Source organism: Scyliorhinus torazame, chromosome 5 (assembly GCF_047496885.1).
Source record: "Scyliorhinus torazame isolate Kashiwa2021f chromosome 5, sScyTor2.1, whole genome shotgun sequence".
In the NCBI taxonomy this organism is placed as follows: domain Eukaryota; kingdom Metazoa; phylum Chordata; class Chondrichthyes; order Carcharhiniformes; family Scyliorhinidae; genus Scyliorhinus; species Scyliorhinus torazame.
The window spans coordinates 156,128,342-156,145,146 of record NC_092711.1 but is presented as its reverse complement, the minus strand read 5'-3'; the positions used below and the strand labels follow the sequence as shown (position 1 = coordinate 156,145,146).

Below are 16,805 nucleotides of genomic sequence, written 5' to 3'. Positions count from 1 at the left end.
AGTGTTCTCCCCGGCCCTGCCCATGTCTAAGGGAGAGGCGTTGCGCATGCGCGGGGAACACCCAACCCTGACCTTTCTGCTGAGGTATTGACCAAAGAGAGGAGTACCGGAAGGATTCTGACCCAGCAGCCAATCAGAACGTGGGTTCTGTGCAATTGAAGGTTGAAGTTCACGCAGACGGAAACGTCCTCCTGTCTACAACATCTGTGAGTAAAACACTTTCTTTTCTCCCCCTTTCCATTTATTTTCTCATTCTGACCTTCAATTGGTCACTTGCAGCAACTGAAGGGAAAGGAAGTGAATCCAGGGAGGGTGCAGACTCTGGAAAGGTTGGCCCAGGTCTCTCTCTCTATCTTAAAGACATTGACATCCTTTGCTCCCTCAGCTTGACACATTTATTTGTCTGGCTAAAAGGATGGTCTCTTTCCTAATGTTCACAATTAAAGGGCTGGTTTTCCCAGGAGATGGCTGACATTTAATATGGACAGAGAGATATCTGATGCTGTTATGTGGTACACATTCATAGAATCCCTAAAGTGCAGAAGGAGGACATCCAGTCCATCGAGTTTGCACCGTCCCTCCCAAAGAGCACCCTACCCAGGCCCAGTCCCCCACCCACTCCCCATAACCTCATACAACCATTGGACACTAAGGGGCAATTTAGCATGGCCGATCCACCTAACCTGCACATCTTTGGATATATGAGATATATTATTTATGGTTATGGATAATGTACATTCATTAGTATTTCTAGTCTTATAATATAGTATTGTAACTGTTAATTATTTCCAGTCATAGGTTCATTACAGTACAGAAAGCCCCCATTCAACAGCTCAAATTGGTTTGTTATGTAACCCTGCAAGTGCATTTCCTTGCAGTGCACATGCAATCATATTTTGAAATTATTGATCATATCTAAATGTTTACCCTCATAGGCAGCAAGTTCAAAGTCAAATAAATCGCTGCCTAAGTAGATATCTTTCTCACAAATCCCTGTACCTTCACCAACTGAAACAGGACTCGGTGACCATGAATCTGTCAATCAGTTTGAATCAGCACCTTCAAGAGAATTGGGAGGATGAATATTAGATTCAGCAAAGTGAGAATGGAGGGATTATGTTGGCCGGAGATTTACAGCTTTTGGGGAATGAGAGGAAAGACTTCCATAGAAACTGGAATTGTCTGTTTTGAATTTCTATCCTTTACTGCCGGTGCTAACTTTTGTAAACTCCTTTTACAGTATACCAGAAGTTGGATATCCTATAGACACAATTCTCCAAACAAATGTCATGTGAGTATTTGACAGAGTCACTTGATTCATCAGGCCCTGAATATCTTCAACCTTTGAATCTAGAAGGAGAAATATTTGTTTGTTCTGTCTGCTTTAAACAATTTCAAACATCAGTGCACTGACTGTGGAAAGAGCTTACGCCATTTAAACAAGCTGAAATATTATCACACCATTCAGTGAGGAGAGACCATACCCATGTTCTCTGTGTGGACAAGGCTTCAACTGAATGTTCAGCTTGAAAAATCGCAAGGATACCTGCACCATGGAGAAACCGTGGAAATGTGGTGATTGTGGGAAGGGATTTCGTGCCCCTTCTGATCTGGAGATTCATCGACGCAGCCACACTGGGGAGAGGCCGTTCACCTGCTCTGTGTGTGCGAAGGGGTTCAGTAGGTCATCCATCTTGCAGACGCACCAGCGAGTTCACAGCGGAGAGAGGCGGTTTACCTGCCCTGACTGTGGGAAAGGATTCACTCATTCATGGAACCTGCAGACACACCAGCGAGTTCACACTGGAGAGAGACCATTCACCTGTTCTGAGTGTGGGAAGGGGTTCAGTCGGTTGTCCAGCCTTCAGATACACCGGCGAGTTCACACCGGGGAGAGGCTGTTCTCCTGTTCTGCATGTGGGAAGGGATTCACTGATCCATCCAACCTGTGGAAGCACCAGCGAGTTCACACAGGGGAGAAGCCTTTCACCTGCTCCAAGTGTGGGAAGGGATTCTGTGATTCATCACATCTGCTGGCACACCAGCGAGTTCACACTGGCGAGAGGCCATTCATTTGCTCTCAGTGTGGGAAGGGATTCACTCAGTTCTCAAACCTACTCACACATCGGCGACTTCACACCGGGGAGAGGCCATTCACCTGCCCGGAGTGTGAGAAGGGATTCACTCAGTTAATATGCCTGCAGAAACACCAACGAGTTCACAAGTGATTAGAGGTGTTCGATTATGCTGTTAATCACATCCATGACTGAACCATGTTCATTCTGTCAGTTAATGAATAGGGAGAGTCAGAGGGCTTCTTGCAGTTGGACTGACCAGTCTCACAACTTTGCTTCAAATGGTTTGATGTACTTTGCGACTTACAGCAAAAATATAGCTACATGTTTCACATGGATCACCGAATCAAGGGATATTTTGAAGACAGAATATACTGACTGTGCTTTTATGTTTGGAACCTCCCAATTGTGCCACATTGGCATGGAAATGGTCTGTGGGGATTCGGAAGGTTCTTTTGTTTAATTTATCTGGGTGTTTCTCACAGAAGATTATTGCTGATTTGGTCCTGTGTAATTTACAGTTCATTTGCAGTTTGTGCAAGAGAAGAGGAGGCTGGATGATTTTCCTAGCTTGGAGCTCGAAACCTTCGGTGGTCCCCACGCTGAAAGACAGTGAGCCGAAGGCGGTCAGCTTGAACAGTGAGCTTGGAAAGAGGTGTGAAGCAGCTGCAGGATCTGACAGGGGAGGCAGTCAGTCTGTGCAAGAAGGCAGTGGAACATATAAAATAGAGGGGAGGCAGTGGCATATTGGTATTGTCACTGGGCTAGTAATCCAGAGACCCAGATAATGCCCTGGGGATTCGGGTTCAAATCCACAGCAGATGAGCACATTTGATTGCAATAAAAAAAAGTGTGGAATTAAAAGTTGAATGATGACCATGAAATCATTGTCAGTTGTTGTAAAACCCCCCACCTGGTTTACTAATGTCCTTCAGGGAAGGAAATCTGCTGTCCTTAACCGGTCTGGCCTACATGTGACTCCAGACCCAAGCAACGTGATTGACTCTTTTTTTTTCTAAATTAATGTAGAGTGCCCAATTCATATTTCTTTTCCAATTAAGGGCCAATTTAGCGTGGCCAATCCACCTAGCTTGCACATCTTTTGGCTGTGGGGGCGAAACCCACGCAAACACGGGGAGAATGTGCAAACTCCACACGGACAGTGACCCAGAGCCGCGATCGAACCTGGCACCTCGGCGCCATGATGCCGCAGTGCTAACCCACTGCGCCACCGTGCTGCCCTACGTGATTGACTCTTAAAATGTCCTCTGAAATGACCTAGCAAGCCACTCAGTTCAAGAGTAATTAGGGATGGGCAATAAATGCTGGCTCAGCCAGTGATGCCCAATCCTATGATCGAATAAAAATAAACATACAAACTAGGAGTTTGGCCACGAGAGTCTGTTCCACCATTCATCTGATCTGATTTTAACGTCAACTCCAAATTCCTGCTGCCCCTGTTCATCCTCTTGCTGGTCAAGAATTTATCCAGCTCTGCTTTCAAAATATTCAAAGACTCTGCTTCCACTGCCCTTTGAGGAAAAGAGTTCCAAAGACTCACAACCCTCTGAGAGAGAAAAAGGTTCTCCTCATCTCTGTCTTAAATGATCGATAACTTATTTTTAAACAGTCCACATCCACCGATGAAAACCCCTCAGGATCTTAAATATTTGATCAACTCACCTCTTACTTTTCTAGATTCCAGTGGATACAATCGGAACCTGTCCAACCTTTCCTCATGAGACAAGCCGCCCATTCTTCTGAATTGCTTGTAGACCATTTCCATCTTTCCTTAAATAAGGAGACCGATACTGTCCACAGTGCTCCAGGTGTGGTCTCACCAGTGCCCTGTATAACTGAAGCACAACCTCCCTACTCTTGTAATCCAGTCTCCTTGCAATAAACAATATTCTGTTAGCTTTCCTAATTACTTGGAATCCTCACAGCGAGAAAATGTATTTAAAATGTATTTATTTATTTAAGGGGAAGTTATGGTGTTTTATTGTTCAATATACAATTGAAAATATTTTAATGCATCAGGTGATCTTCAAGCTGGTGCCATTGAAATTAAAATGAAAAATGAAATGAAAATCGCTTATTGTCACAAGTAGGCTTCAAATGAAGTTGTTGTGAAAAGCCCCTAGTCGCCACATTCCGGCGCCTGTTTGCGGAGGCTGTTACGGGAATTGAACCGTGCTGCTGGCGTGCTGTGGTCTGCTTGCAAAGCCAGCGATTTAGCCCTGTGCTAAACAGCCCCAAATGGATGGAGGGAAAGGAAATTGTTTTTAAAAATAATTAAAATGTTGCATTGTGAAGCTATGGTATTATCAGGAAAACTCTTTTAAAGGTTACATTTTAAAACTTTGGACTGAATTTTGTGAGGAACCCACCTTTGATAGAAATTGAGTGTGGGACATTCTCCCTCCTGAAGCAAGATTAACCCGAGGCTGGGAAGGTAGCGTTCTTCATAAAGCGCGGGTCAATATACCCATCAACACGGGTCCAGTGGAGGACACCTGGACAGCAAAGAGAAGCTTTGTATATCCAAGTTAACAAAGAACTGCTGTTGCCGGGCGAAAGACTTTTCCTGGTTGGTTAACAAACTCCAGGCCTGAGAGAAGTATTCTGTGAACATTTTCATTATTTAAAACTCTCGGGACAGAGAGTGTGCACCTCGGCAGCCGGCTGCAAGAAGAAGTCTCTCTCTTCCTCCCACCTTTGTGTTACATTCGGTCTCGAGTGAGTTCATCTTTCATCCAAAATGTCTCATCAGAATAACTCCCCTTTTTTTTTTGAAAGTCTGTAAAAGTGTGATAAATAAAAGTCATCAACGCCTGTTTCACCATAAATAGAACTTCCAACTCTAACCTGACAGAATTTAGTCAGATCAGCAGCACCAAGATCCTTCCGAGTTTTATCCTTTTAAATGAATGTTCTCAGGCCCCAGCTTCTGCAGGTGAATGTGTTCTGTTATGTTTTTTGTTTGTGTGAGAGTGTCATGGGAATATACCTTTAAGAAATAGGTGTTGGATTGTATCATGGGAGTGAAACTTTAAGAAATGGGTGTTTACGAACTAGCTGCAGTGATGTCATTGTGTGGGTGGAGCTGGGTTGTGTCTGACTTTCACTTTCGTTTTGAGCTGGAAGCTGTTTGTGGCTTTGTGTCTTACCTTTGTTTTAGGCAGTTGAAAGCTGAATCAGACCAGGAAGGTTCATTTTGTCTCTCTCTCTCTCTATGTTAAAAGGTACCCAGATCACTTGATAATTTAAAAGTGATAACTGTCTTGTGTAAAGAATTTAGACCTACTGCTTTGTTAAAAGGGGTGTTTGGCTGATGGATGTTATTAGGAAAGTTTTTAAGGGTTACATATAGAGTACCGTGTCTGCGGGGGTATTTGTGTTGGTAGTTGATAAAATGTTTACTGTGTGTTTATAAAATGTGAACTGAATTCATAGAATAAACATTGTTTTGTTTAAAAATACTTAAAGTCTCTGTTGCATCACACCTGGAAAGTGGGCCCTTGTGCTCCTCATAACCAAAATCTAATAAAAGTTGTGGGTCAGGAATGTAGGAATCTGTCATTTATGGGATCTTAACTTGTCGAACTACGCCAAGTTTGGGGGAAGATTAGTTGATGAATCAAAGTCCTGGCGCAATACGACAAGTTGTAAGATTTGTAATATTTCTGGACTATGCCAAGTTGTTCGATTCCTTGTATTATTCGACTGTGTAAAGTTGAAGGAATTTATATCATTTCTGCTATTCGGTTATCAGTAGCACTTTGCGAATACTGGAACTCAGCAGAAATTTCAGTTAAAACTTCTCAGGTGCCAAAAATAATTGTTTTATTTGTAGTCACTTGATTACAATTTGAAAGTCATTTAAAAGGCAATTCGTAGACAATTCGAAGCTTTCAGAGAATTACAGACATTATCTTTTTTGCTTAGGCAGACAGCTCGAAAGTAACTTTTTAATCGGTCAAAGTCTGGCAATGAAACATGAAGAGAGAGAGAAAGCTAATCTTCAGCTAAACTGACTAAACTAACAGAAAGACAACACAACACAAAGACAGAAATTAAGGACAGACAACACAAAAGACAACACACCAAAGACAACACTAAAATGGCGGGCGGAAACTTTTCAGTTATACACTTTCATATCTGTCTTAAGTCATCTAATCACACCCCAATATAATCCTAATTGGTTTGGGTTAGACTCAAACACATTTGATTTGATGGCAAGCTGTCCATCTTCAATGTGCAACATTAGCTTTTCTGACCTAGCTGTTATCTGCATTCTGAACAATGGTGTCTTCATGTTGCTATGTATTCAGTCCTTGTCCTTGACAATTAGCACGAGCAGTGTCAAATTGTCTTGCAACTGTGCTGTTTTAATGTCATACTGACTTTGAAAATATGCATTTGCCAGAACAACGGACCTCAGTAACAGTGAATTATGCTGTATAAGTGGGTATTTAAAACTGGGGCTTAATATCTATGCTTAAACAGCTATCTTTTACCTATACTAGTTGTATTCGAAATACCTGGCTTCTACAGTCAGGTAAACTCCATGACATACTTTGGAGTTTTCTAAACCCAGGCCCATAAGCGTGTCTGGCAGTGTACGAGTATCTGTAATTTTAGAAAAAGGGGTTAATTGTTACACTTTGAAACTACAACTTGTATGTTCACCAGCTTTATAACTTGTTTTTAAAAAAGATTATTTTACAATAAATCACTTTTTCTGTGATTACTGAAAGAAGCCTGGGAGTAACATTATCAAATTGGCCAGTTTTGTGGGTGAGTTAGATGTTTAAATTATTGCTATGACCTGTGGAGAAGGGGGCTGGATTTAACTGTCGTAAAAACTCACCTGGTTCACGAATGTACTTCAGGAAAGGAAATCTGCCGTCCTTACCATGTGTGGCCTACATGTGACTCCAGACCCTCACAGCGAAGTGGTTGACTGCTAACTGCACCCCCCCCCCCCCTTCCACTGAAATGGCCGAGTAAGTCACTCAGTTCAAGGTCAATTAGGGGTGGGCAACAAATGCTGGCCGAGCCAGTGACGCCCACATCCCAAGAGCGAATTTTAAAAAATTTGAGACATTGTGTTTAGCTTAGTAATGATGATATAGTTAATGGGAGGGGATGAAGCAGTCAGGTGCTGGGCTTTTCAGTTTATTAATTCAGTTTTAGATCAGGATGTGCTCGCAGTACAGTTCAATTAAATACCTAACTGGGGATAGGCATGAGAAGTCTTAGGCTGGCAGTTTAAACAGCTGGAGGGCTTCTTGAAACAATATGTAGACAGTCCAACTAGGGAAGGGGCGGTACTGGACCTGGTATTGGGGAATGAGCCCGGCCAGGTGGTAGACGTTTCAGTAGGGGAGCATTTCGGGAACAGTGACCACAATTCAGTAAGTTTAAGTGCTGGTGGACAAGGATAAGAGTGGTCCTAGGATGAATGTGCTAAATTGGGGGAGGGCTAATTATAACAATGTTAGGCGGGAACTGAAGAACATAGATTGGGGGCGGATGTTGAGGGTAAATCAACATCTGACATGTGGGAGGCTTTCAAGTGTCAGTTGAAAGGAATTCAGGACCGGCATGTTCCTGTGAGGAAGAAGGATAAATACGGCAATTTTCGGGAACCTTGGATAACGAGAGATATTGTAGGCCTCGTCAAAAAGAAAAAGGAGGCATTTGTCAGGGCTAAAAGGCTGGGAACAGACGAAGCCTGTGTGGAATATAAGGAAAGTAGGAAGGAACTTAAGCAAGGAGTCAGGAGGGCTAGAAGGGGTCACGAAAAGTAATTGGCAAATAGGGTTAAGGAAAATCCCAAGGCTTTTTACACGTACATAAAAAGCAAGAGGGTAGCCAGGGAAAGGGTTGGCCCACTGAAGGATAGGCAAGGGAATCTATGTGTGGAGCCAGAGGAAATGGGCGCGGTACTAAATGAATACTTTGCATCAGTATTCACCCAAGAGAAGGAATTGGTAGATGTTGAGTCTGGAGAAGGGTGTGTAGATAGCCTGGGTCACATTGAGATCCAAAAAGATGAGGTGTTGGGCGTCTTAAAAAATATTAAGGTAGATAAGTCCCTAGGGCCTGATGGATCTACCCCAGAATACTGAAGGAGGCTGGAGAGGAAATTGCTGAGGCCTTGACAGAAATCTTTGGATCCTCACTGTCTTCAGGTGATGTCCCGGAGGACTGGAGAATAGCCAATGTTGTTCCTTTGTTTAGCAAGGGTAGCAAGGATAATCCAGGGAACTACAGGCCGGTGAGCCTTACTTCAGTGGTAGGAAAATTACTGGAGAGAATTCTTCGAGACAGGATCTACTCCCATTTGGAAGCAAATGGACGTATTAGTGAGAGGCAGCATGGTTTTGTGAAGGGGAGGTCGTGTCTCACTAACTTGATAAGAGTTTTTCGAGGAGGTCACAAAGATGATTGATACAGGTAGGGCAGTGGATGTTGTCTATATGGACTTCAGTAAGGCCTTTGACAAGGTCCCTCATGGTAGACTAGTACAAAAGGTGAAGTCACACGGGATCAGGGGTGAGCTGGCAAGGTGGATACAGAACTGGCTCGGTCATAGAAGGCAGAGAGTAGCAATGGAAGGATGCTTTTCTAATTGGAGGGCTGTGATCAGTGGTGTTCCGCAGGGATCAGTGCTGGGACCTTTGCTGTTTGTAGTATATATAAATGATTTGGAGGAAAATGTAACTGGTCTGATTAGTAAGTTTGCAGATGACACAAAGGTTGGTGGAATTGCGGATAGCGATGAGGACTGTCAGAGGATACAGCAGGATTTAGATTGTTTGGAGACTTGGGCAGAGAGATGGCAGATGGAGTTTAATCCGAACAAATGTGAGGTAATGCATTTTGGAAGGTCTAATGCAGGTAGGGAATAGACAGTGAATGGTAGAACCCTCAAGAGTATTGAAAGTCAGAGAGATCTACGAGTACAGGTCCACAGGTCACTGAACGGGGCAACACAGGTGGAGAAGGTAGTCAAGAAGGCATACGGCATGCTTGCCTTCATTGGCCGGGGCATTGAGTATAAGAATTGGCAAGTCATGTTGCAGCTGTATAGAACCTTAGTTAGGCCACACTTGGAGTATAGTATTCAACTCTGGTCGCCACACTATCAGAAGGATGTGGAGGCTTTAGAGAGGGTGCAGAAGAGATTTACCAGAATGTTTTCTGGTATGGAGGGCATTAGCTATGAGGAGCGGTTGAATAAACTTGGTTTGTTCTCACTGGAACGACGGAGGTTGAGGGGCGACCTGATAGAGGTCTACAAAATTATGAGGGGCATAGACAGAGTGGATAGTCAGAGGCTTTTCCCCAGGGTAGAGGGGTCAATTACTAGGGGGCATAGGTTTAAGGTGAGGGAGGCAAGGTTTAGAGTAGATGTACGAGGCAAGTTTTTTACGCAGAGGGTAGTGGGTGCCTGGAACTCGCTACCGGAGGAGGTGGTGGAAGCAGGGACGATAGTGACATTTAAGGGGCATCTTGACAAATACATGAATAGGATGGGAATAGAGGGATATGGACCCAGGAAGTGTAGAAGATTGTAGTTTAGTCGGGCAGCATGGTCTGCACGCGCTTGGAGGGCCGAAGGCCCTGTTCCTGTGCTGTACATTTCTTTGTTCTTTGTTCTAGTTTGAGACGGGCAAGAATCTGCAGCTGGTAGCTGAAGGATATCTCTTTCTCAAAGTGGGGTATCTATTAAGCAAGTATGCCTGGGTCTGCTAACTGTATTTAAAGGTGGATTTTGACCTGAGATGAGTTTGTTTGAGTGGAGATAAAGATAGCAGTTACGGGTATTGTTTAATTGTAATGTTCGTAGAATCCCTGCAGTGCAAAAGGAGGCCATTTGGCCCATCGAGTCTGCACCCACCCTATGAAAGAGCTCTCCACACCGCCCTATTCCAATAACCCTTTAACCTAACCTGCACATGGGACTTCCGGTGACGGCGGGCGGGAGGCAGCCGCACATTGGAGGGCTTCCACTCGGGAATAGAATTTTCGGGGTTTTAACGCCCAGTCCGAGGGGCAACGGAGGCTGAGAAAGTTGTAAGAAGGCACAGTGAGGAGAAATGTCCAAGTTTGGGAAAAAAATGGCCGTGAAAAAGGGGTTAATGAAAGTCCGCCGGTGAGAGGAAAAGTCAGCGCGGGAACTGTAAGGAAAGCGGAGGCTGGGGCACCAGGGGAGGCCGCATTGCTCACACAGAAGAAATGACCAAGGTGATGGCAGTGCAACTTTGAAAACAGTTCACAAAGCACATGGAGGCGATGAAGAAGGAGATGGGGGCAGTATTGAAAGTGCTGGTGGAGGAGGCGATTGCCCCAGTGAGGTGGGCAGTATCGAGCGCAGCGGCTGAGGTGCGGGAGCAAGGTGAGGCACTGAAGGAAGTGGAAGAGGCACTATTGCAACACAGTGATCAACTCACCTTTATGGGGAAGGAGCTGCGGAGGGTGATATAGACCAATAAGGGCCTGCGAGCCAAAATGGAACACATGGAAAACGGATCCAGGCAGCCGAATCTGAGGATCGTGGGTCTGCCTGAAGGGGTGGAAGGCCTGAGGCCAACGTAGTATTTTGCCACGATGTTGGCAGAGCTATTGGGGGAGGGGGACGATCCCTCCCGATATGAACTGGATCGGGCTCATTGGTCGTGGAAGCCTATATCAAAAGTGAGTGAGCCGCCAAGAGTAGTAACTGTTTGTAACTGCATTGAATATTAGGGAGTGGGGGGGGGGGGGGGGGGGGGGGGAGATTGGGGGGTGGACTCTATATGTCAATGGTGACCATAGGTGATTCCTGATTCCTTTTTCTTTTTTTTTTCCTTGGGATGTTTCGTTTTATTTGTTGCTTATATTGTCAGGTGGGCTGTTGTTTGGGGGTTGGTGGGAGGATGGGATCGTTGTTGTTAATAAGGGGATTGACATTGTATTTGTTACCGTTTACGGTTTGTTGGTGGGGTGTAAATTTTGAAGAAAATGTGAAAATGGAGAATAAAAATAGTTTTTTTTTAAACTTAACCTGCACATCCCTGGACACTAAGGGCAATTTAGCACGCCCAATCCAACTAATCTGCACATCTTTGGACTGTGGGAGGAAACTGGAGCACCCGGATGAAACCCATGCAGACTCAGGGTGAAAGTGCAAACTCCACACAGACAGTCACCCAAGTCAGAATTGAACCCAGATCCCTGCCGTTGTGATGCAGCAGTGCTAACCACTGTACCACCATGCTGTCCTGTTCAATGGGTTTGTAAGCTATTTTCTTTGTGATGCTTAAATTTGTAATACTGTGTTTGTCATAACGTTTGTTTTAATATACCAAATCCCTATATATGCGTGAAATTACTCCTGGAATGAAGTATCATTTCCTCACAGTCTTACAAATTAAATTAAATATTTCGGTTTCTGTCCAGTATCCTAGCAACTGTTGGGGTCTGGTCCAGGAGCATAAACCTGCCATGAAGTACAGAAAAAGCAGATCAAGCTGCCTGGACGCAGATACATCTCGAAACAGCTTCAGGACAGCAGAGAAGAAACTGCTCCTCAACAGGAAGGGAGAGACAGAGGCATCGAGAAACAGCAAAGGCTTCTGCTGTCAGTACCTGATGGACAGATTGAAAGTGCTGTGTCCACAGAACCAGAAACAAGGAACCACCTCTCGTCCAAAGATGTGCAGGTTGGGTGGATTGGCCATTCTAAATTGCCCCTAATATCCAAAATGGTTAGGTGGGGTTACTGGGTTATGGGAATAGGGTGGAGGTCTGGATTAATTATGTGGCTTTTTCCAAGGGCCAGTGCAGACTCGATGGGCCGAATGGCCTCCTTCTGCATTGTAAATTCTATTTATTTATGTCCCTGTGAATCCGATTCCATCTGTTAAGCTAACCTTTGAAAGTAACCTCTGGCCATTCAACAATGGAAGGCATCACAGTGGCGGGGGCAATCCTACACCTCAAAAATCTTCCCCTCAGACAATGCAACATGGTAGCACTGTTGCTTCACAGCACCAGGGTCCCAGGTTCGATTCCCGGCTTGGGTCACTGTCTGCGGAGTCTGCACATTCTCCCCGTGTCTGCGAGGGTTTCCTCCGGGTGCTCCGGCTTCCTCCCCCAAGTCCCGAAAAATGTGCTGTTAGATAATTTGGACATTCTGAATTCTCCCTCTGTGTACCTGAACAGGCGCTGGAATGTGGCGACTGGGTGCTTTTCAGAGTAACTTCATTCCAGTGTTAATGTAAGCCTACTTGTGATAAGAAAGATTATTATCTCAACTTCAACAATCCCCAGCTGGCACCCACAATAGAGACTGAACGGATTCTGTATTTATAAGTCTCATTTTATCTTCATCTGTAATTAATCTTTGTGAGTGTGTAAATAACCTTCCGAGCAATTACGTGAAGTAAACTAACCTTTTCTTTGTATTATAAAGGCTTTGTTGCTGGGTGATTTTATATTGACTCTCTCATTCCAAGTGTGAAATGTCCACACTCATATACACGCCCATTGTTCACAGGAAACTGTGGGCAAACACCTTTTAAAGTACCGGGACACTGACATTTTATTTTCCTTCAGTTTCTCGCCTTCACTGTTAGACAAACATTCTCTGTTATCGTGTTATAATCCTGACAGCCTGATGGTGAAGTAAAAAACTGCAACCAATCTTTTCTTGATATAGATTTATTCACGGTGAAACATTACAGGTATATACATCCTGACCCCATCCTATGTCATGTCAAAATGTCTCTCTCTACATGTGCTCAAGTGACCATCCAATCAAAACCTGCATATTGAACTTCGTTTGGCATAATTAACACCCACAGAGCACCAAAAATGTGTCTAATGTCAGAAAATGTGAAGTTATACACTTTGGTAGGAAGAATTAAAGAGCTGAATATTATTTAAATGGAGAAAGACTGCAGCACTGAGGGAGTTGGGGCTCCTTGCGCATAAGTCACAGAAGTCCAGCATGCAAATTCAGCAGGCCTTTATTTCCAAGATAATGGAGTATAAAAATAGGGAAGACCTGCTAAAACTATACAAGGCGTTTGTTACACCACACATGGAACACTGAACAGTTTTGGTCCCCTTATCTAAGGAGAGGTATAATGGCATTGGAGGCAGTCCAGAGAAGATTCACATGGTTTATCCCGGATATGGAGGTATTTTATGATGAGGAGAGGTTGAGTAAGTTAGGCAAGTATTCATTGGACTTTAGAAGAATGAGAGGTGACTGTTGAGACATGTAGGATTCTCAGGGGGCTTGACAAGGTCAATGCTGAGAGGGTGTTTCACCTTATAGGAGAGTCTCGGGGGGGGGGGGGGAAGCACGGTGGCGCAGTGGGTTAGTCCTGCAGCCTCATGGCGCCGAGGTCCCAGGTTCGATCCCAGCTCTGGGTCACTGTCTGTGTAGAATTTGCACATTCTCCCTGTGATTGCGTGGGTTTCACCCCCACAACCCAAATATGTGCAGGGTAGGTGAATTGGTAATGCTAAATTGCCCATTAATTGGAACAAATGAATTGGGTACTCTAAATTTTTATTTTTAAATAGGAGAGTTTTGGAGCAGAGGGCATAATCCAGAGTATGGGGTCGCCCATTTAAGACAGAGAGGAGGAGGAATTTCTTCTCAGAGAGTATTAAATCTGAGGAATTCCTGACCACAGGGGCCTGTAGAGGCAACACTTGTGTCTCAGCGGGCTGGATTAGTAACTGAATTGCTTCTCATGCTCGGAGCAGCTGAATGGCTTCTCCCTGGTGTGAACCCGCTGGTGTTCTAAATCTCTTCATTAAACCTCTTTATGCAGTGAGAGCAACTGAATGGTCTCTCCTCAGTGTGAATGCACTGATGGGACATCAGTTTTGCTGTACTTTTAAAAGCACTCCCACACTCAAGAGCATTTAAACGGTCTCTGTTGGTGTGAGTGACATGGTGTTTTAGTGGGCTGGAGGACTGAGTGAATCCCTTCCCACATTCATTGGATGTGAACGTCCTCTCTCTAGTGTGAACAAGTTGGTGTGTCAGCATACTGAATAACTCAGTGAATCCCTTCCCACACATGGAGCAGGAGAACGGTCTCTCCCCAGTGTGAACTCTCTAGTGTGTCTTCAGGGAGGATAACAGAATGAATCCCTTCCCACACTCTGTACAGGTGAACGGTCTCTCCCCAGTTCGACTGCATCGATGAACTTCCAGTTCAAATGCAAATCTGTATCCATTACCACAGGCCCCACATTTCCATAGTTTCTCCCGAGTGTAGAACACTGAGAACTGTCCAGGTTCTGAAGTGAGTTGAAGTCTCGTCCACACACGGAACGCGGGCACGGTCTGACCTGAGTCAGTGCATTGGAAAACTTTAAAGTCACACAATGTTTCAAATCTTTTGAAGCAGACAGAACAGAAGAACATTTCTCCTTCTAGATTCAAAGACTGATTATATTCAGGTTCCGATGAATTGAGTGACTCTGTCAGATCTTGACATGATGTTTCTGTCTGTAATTCCCCCTCTTTTAATATCCTGTAAAAGGTGTGCACAAAAGTTATCGCTCTCATTCCAGGATAGAAATTCAGAACAGACAATTCTAGTTTCAGTGGAACATTAGGTGGGATTACTGTGTAACGGGGATTGGGTGGGGGCATGGGGAGGGTGCTCGTTCAGTGGGTCGGTGCAGACTCAATAGACCGAATGGTCTCATTCTGCACTGTAGGGATTCTATTCTATGAACATTCTTTCCTCTCTCATTCTCCCAAATCTGTAAATCTCCGTCCCACACACTCTCCCTCCATTCTCACTCTGTTGTATCTAATATTCACCCTCGCAATTCTCCTGAAGGTGCTGATTCAGACTGAGCAACAGATCCATGCTCACTGCTTCCTGTCCTGGACACAGAGACCTAAAAAGCTTCCTGCAGGCTGCCAGACAGATATATGTCTATATGCCTGGACTAAAAATGTGTTTAACATACAGACTGGATTCACTTCCTTTTCCTTCAGTTGCTGCAAATCACCAATGTCCCCCCAGAATGAGAAACGAAATGGAAAGGGGGAAACATTGATTTCCTCCCAGATGTTGCACAGAAGAGGAAGTTTTAGATCTTTTAGTTTATTGACATTTCCACAATACAAAAGGACATAGCTAAATGCAGAACAACCCCCGCCCCAGCGGTAACAGCACAGCGGTGGAAACGTGCCCAACATGTATGTGGGAAAGCATGCGTGTGAAAAGCAGTGCATGCATGTCAGCAAGAGCGGGTGTGTGTGAAGGAGTATCTGAGCAAATGTCTGCATGTACCTGTCTGTAAGTGTGTGTGTGTGTGAGAGAGAGAGAGAACGAGCAGCACAGACCATCGGAAAAGGACACTGACGCGGGCACGGCGGAAGAGAGAGAGAGAGAACACCTCTCCCTCCCAAGAGGGAATACAGTTCAGACCAAAAAAGCAATTCCATTACCCAAGAGGCCAAGGTACAGGGTAGACACAAAAAAAACACAATGGACACAATGCAAAAATCATATCAACTGAACACCAGAGACAAATACCTCCAAACAATCAATAAGAAAACAAAGCCGCCAGCACCCGAGCCAGCAAACGCTCTCCGCCCTATCCCTGATTCCAGCAGCAGCCCCACATCGGTGGAAAGGCACCCAATACATTCGTATGGGAAAGCATGTGTGTGAACATCAGTGCATGCATGGCTGTGAGAACTGTGCGTTGCCAGAGTGTATATGAGTGAATGTCTGTGCATGCCTGTCAGAGTGTGTGTGAGAGTGAGCAGCACAGTCCACCGGGAAAGGACACACAGGCGTGGAGCATGGCTGAGGAATGAGAGAGAACCTCCCTCCCCCTCACCAGCACTGCGAGCTGACCACACCCCCAGTCCACAGAAGCATGAGGGGCCGCACCTGGCAAGCACACAGCCGCTGGTAAAAAAACAATAACACAATAGCAAACATACAATTCCCCACCAATTACACGGAGACCAACATCAGTACAAAACAAAAACATCAGCACCCTGCATAGCCCCCAAACCAGGAGCAGCCACAAACACAGGTCACCATGCTGGAACGGCTGTTGCTTCCGGATGTGGAAGGGGAGGGAAGAATTGGGGATATATATACAAGTGGCTGGGGGAGCAGAGAGGCGAGCGGGTGGTGAAGATCAAGGAGAAATGGGAAGCGGAGTTGGGAGGGGAGATCAATTGGGGAGTATGGAATGAGGCACTGTGTAGGGTAAACGGGACCTCCTCTTGTGCAAGGATGAGCCTGATACAGTTTAAGGTGGTGCACAGGGTGCATATGACACAGGGGCGAATGAGTGGGTTCTTCCAGGGGGTAGCAGATAAGTGTGGAGGTGTGGGCGGGGGCCAGCGAATCACGTGTACATATTTTGGGGTTGCGAAAAATTGGGACGATTCTGGGTGGGAGTATTCGCGGTCTTAGCCAAGATAGTGGAGGAGGAGGTGGACCCAGACCCTTTGGTGGCAATATTTTGGGTTTCAGAGAAGCTAGAGCTCATGCAGAGAAGGAAGGCCGATGTTGTGGCCTTCGCCTCTCTGATTGCACAACGGCAAATTTTGCTGGAGTGACGGTCAGCATCGCCACCGGGGATGGCAGCTTGGTTGGGTGACCTGTATGACTTCCTGCGGTTAGAAGATATAAAGTATGAGTTAATGGGCTCTTATGAGGAAAGGTGGGG

General features: G+C 45.1%; 1 protein-coding gene across 1 annotated transcript; it reads left to right on the top strand.

The window, feature by feature from the left end:
- Positions 1-6: 6 nt before the first annotated feature.
- On the top strand, positions 7-5,557 carry LOC140420225 (uncharacterized). Its single transcript, XM_072504254.1, has 2 exons — positions 7-206; positions 1,241-5,557. The coding sequence occupies exon 2, from the start codon at positions 1,518-1,520 to the stop codon at positions 2,226-2,228; it is 711 nt and encodes a 236-aa protein (XP_072360355.1). The 5' UTR covers positions 7-206; positions 1,241-1,517; the 3' UTR covers positions 2,229-5,557.
- Positions 5,558-16,805: the final 11,248 nt, after the last annotated feature.

Excerpts from the sequence above, each read along its gene's own strand:
- LOC140420225 (XM_072504254.1), top strand. The coding sequence starts at position 1,518 with ATGTTCAGCTTGAAAAATCGCAAGGATACCTGCACCATGGAGAAACCG.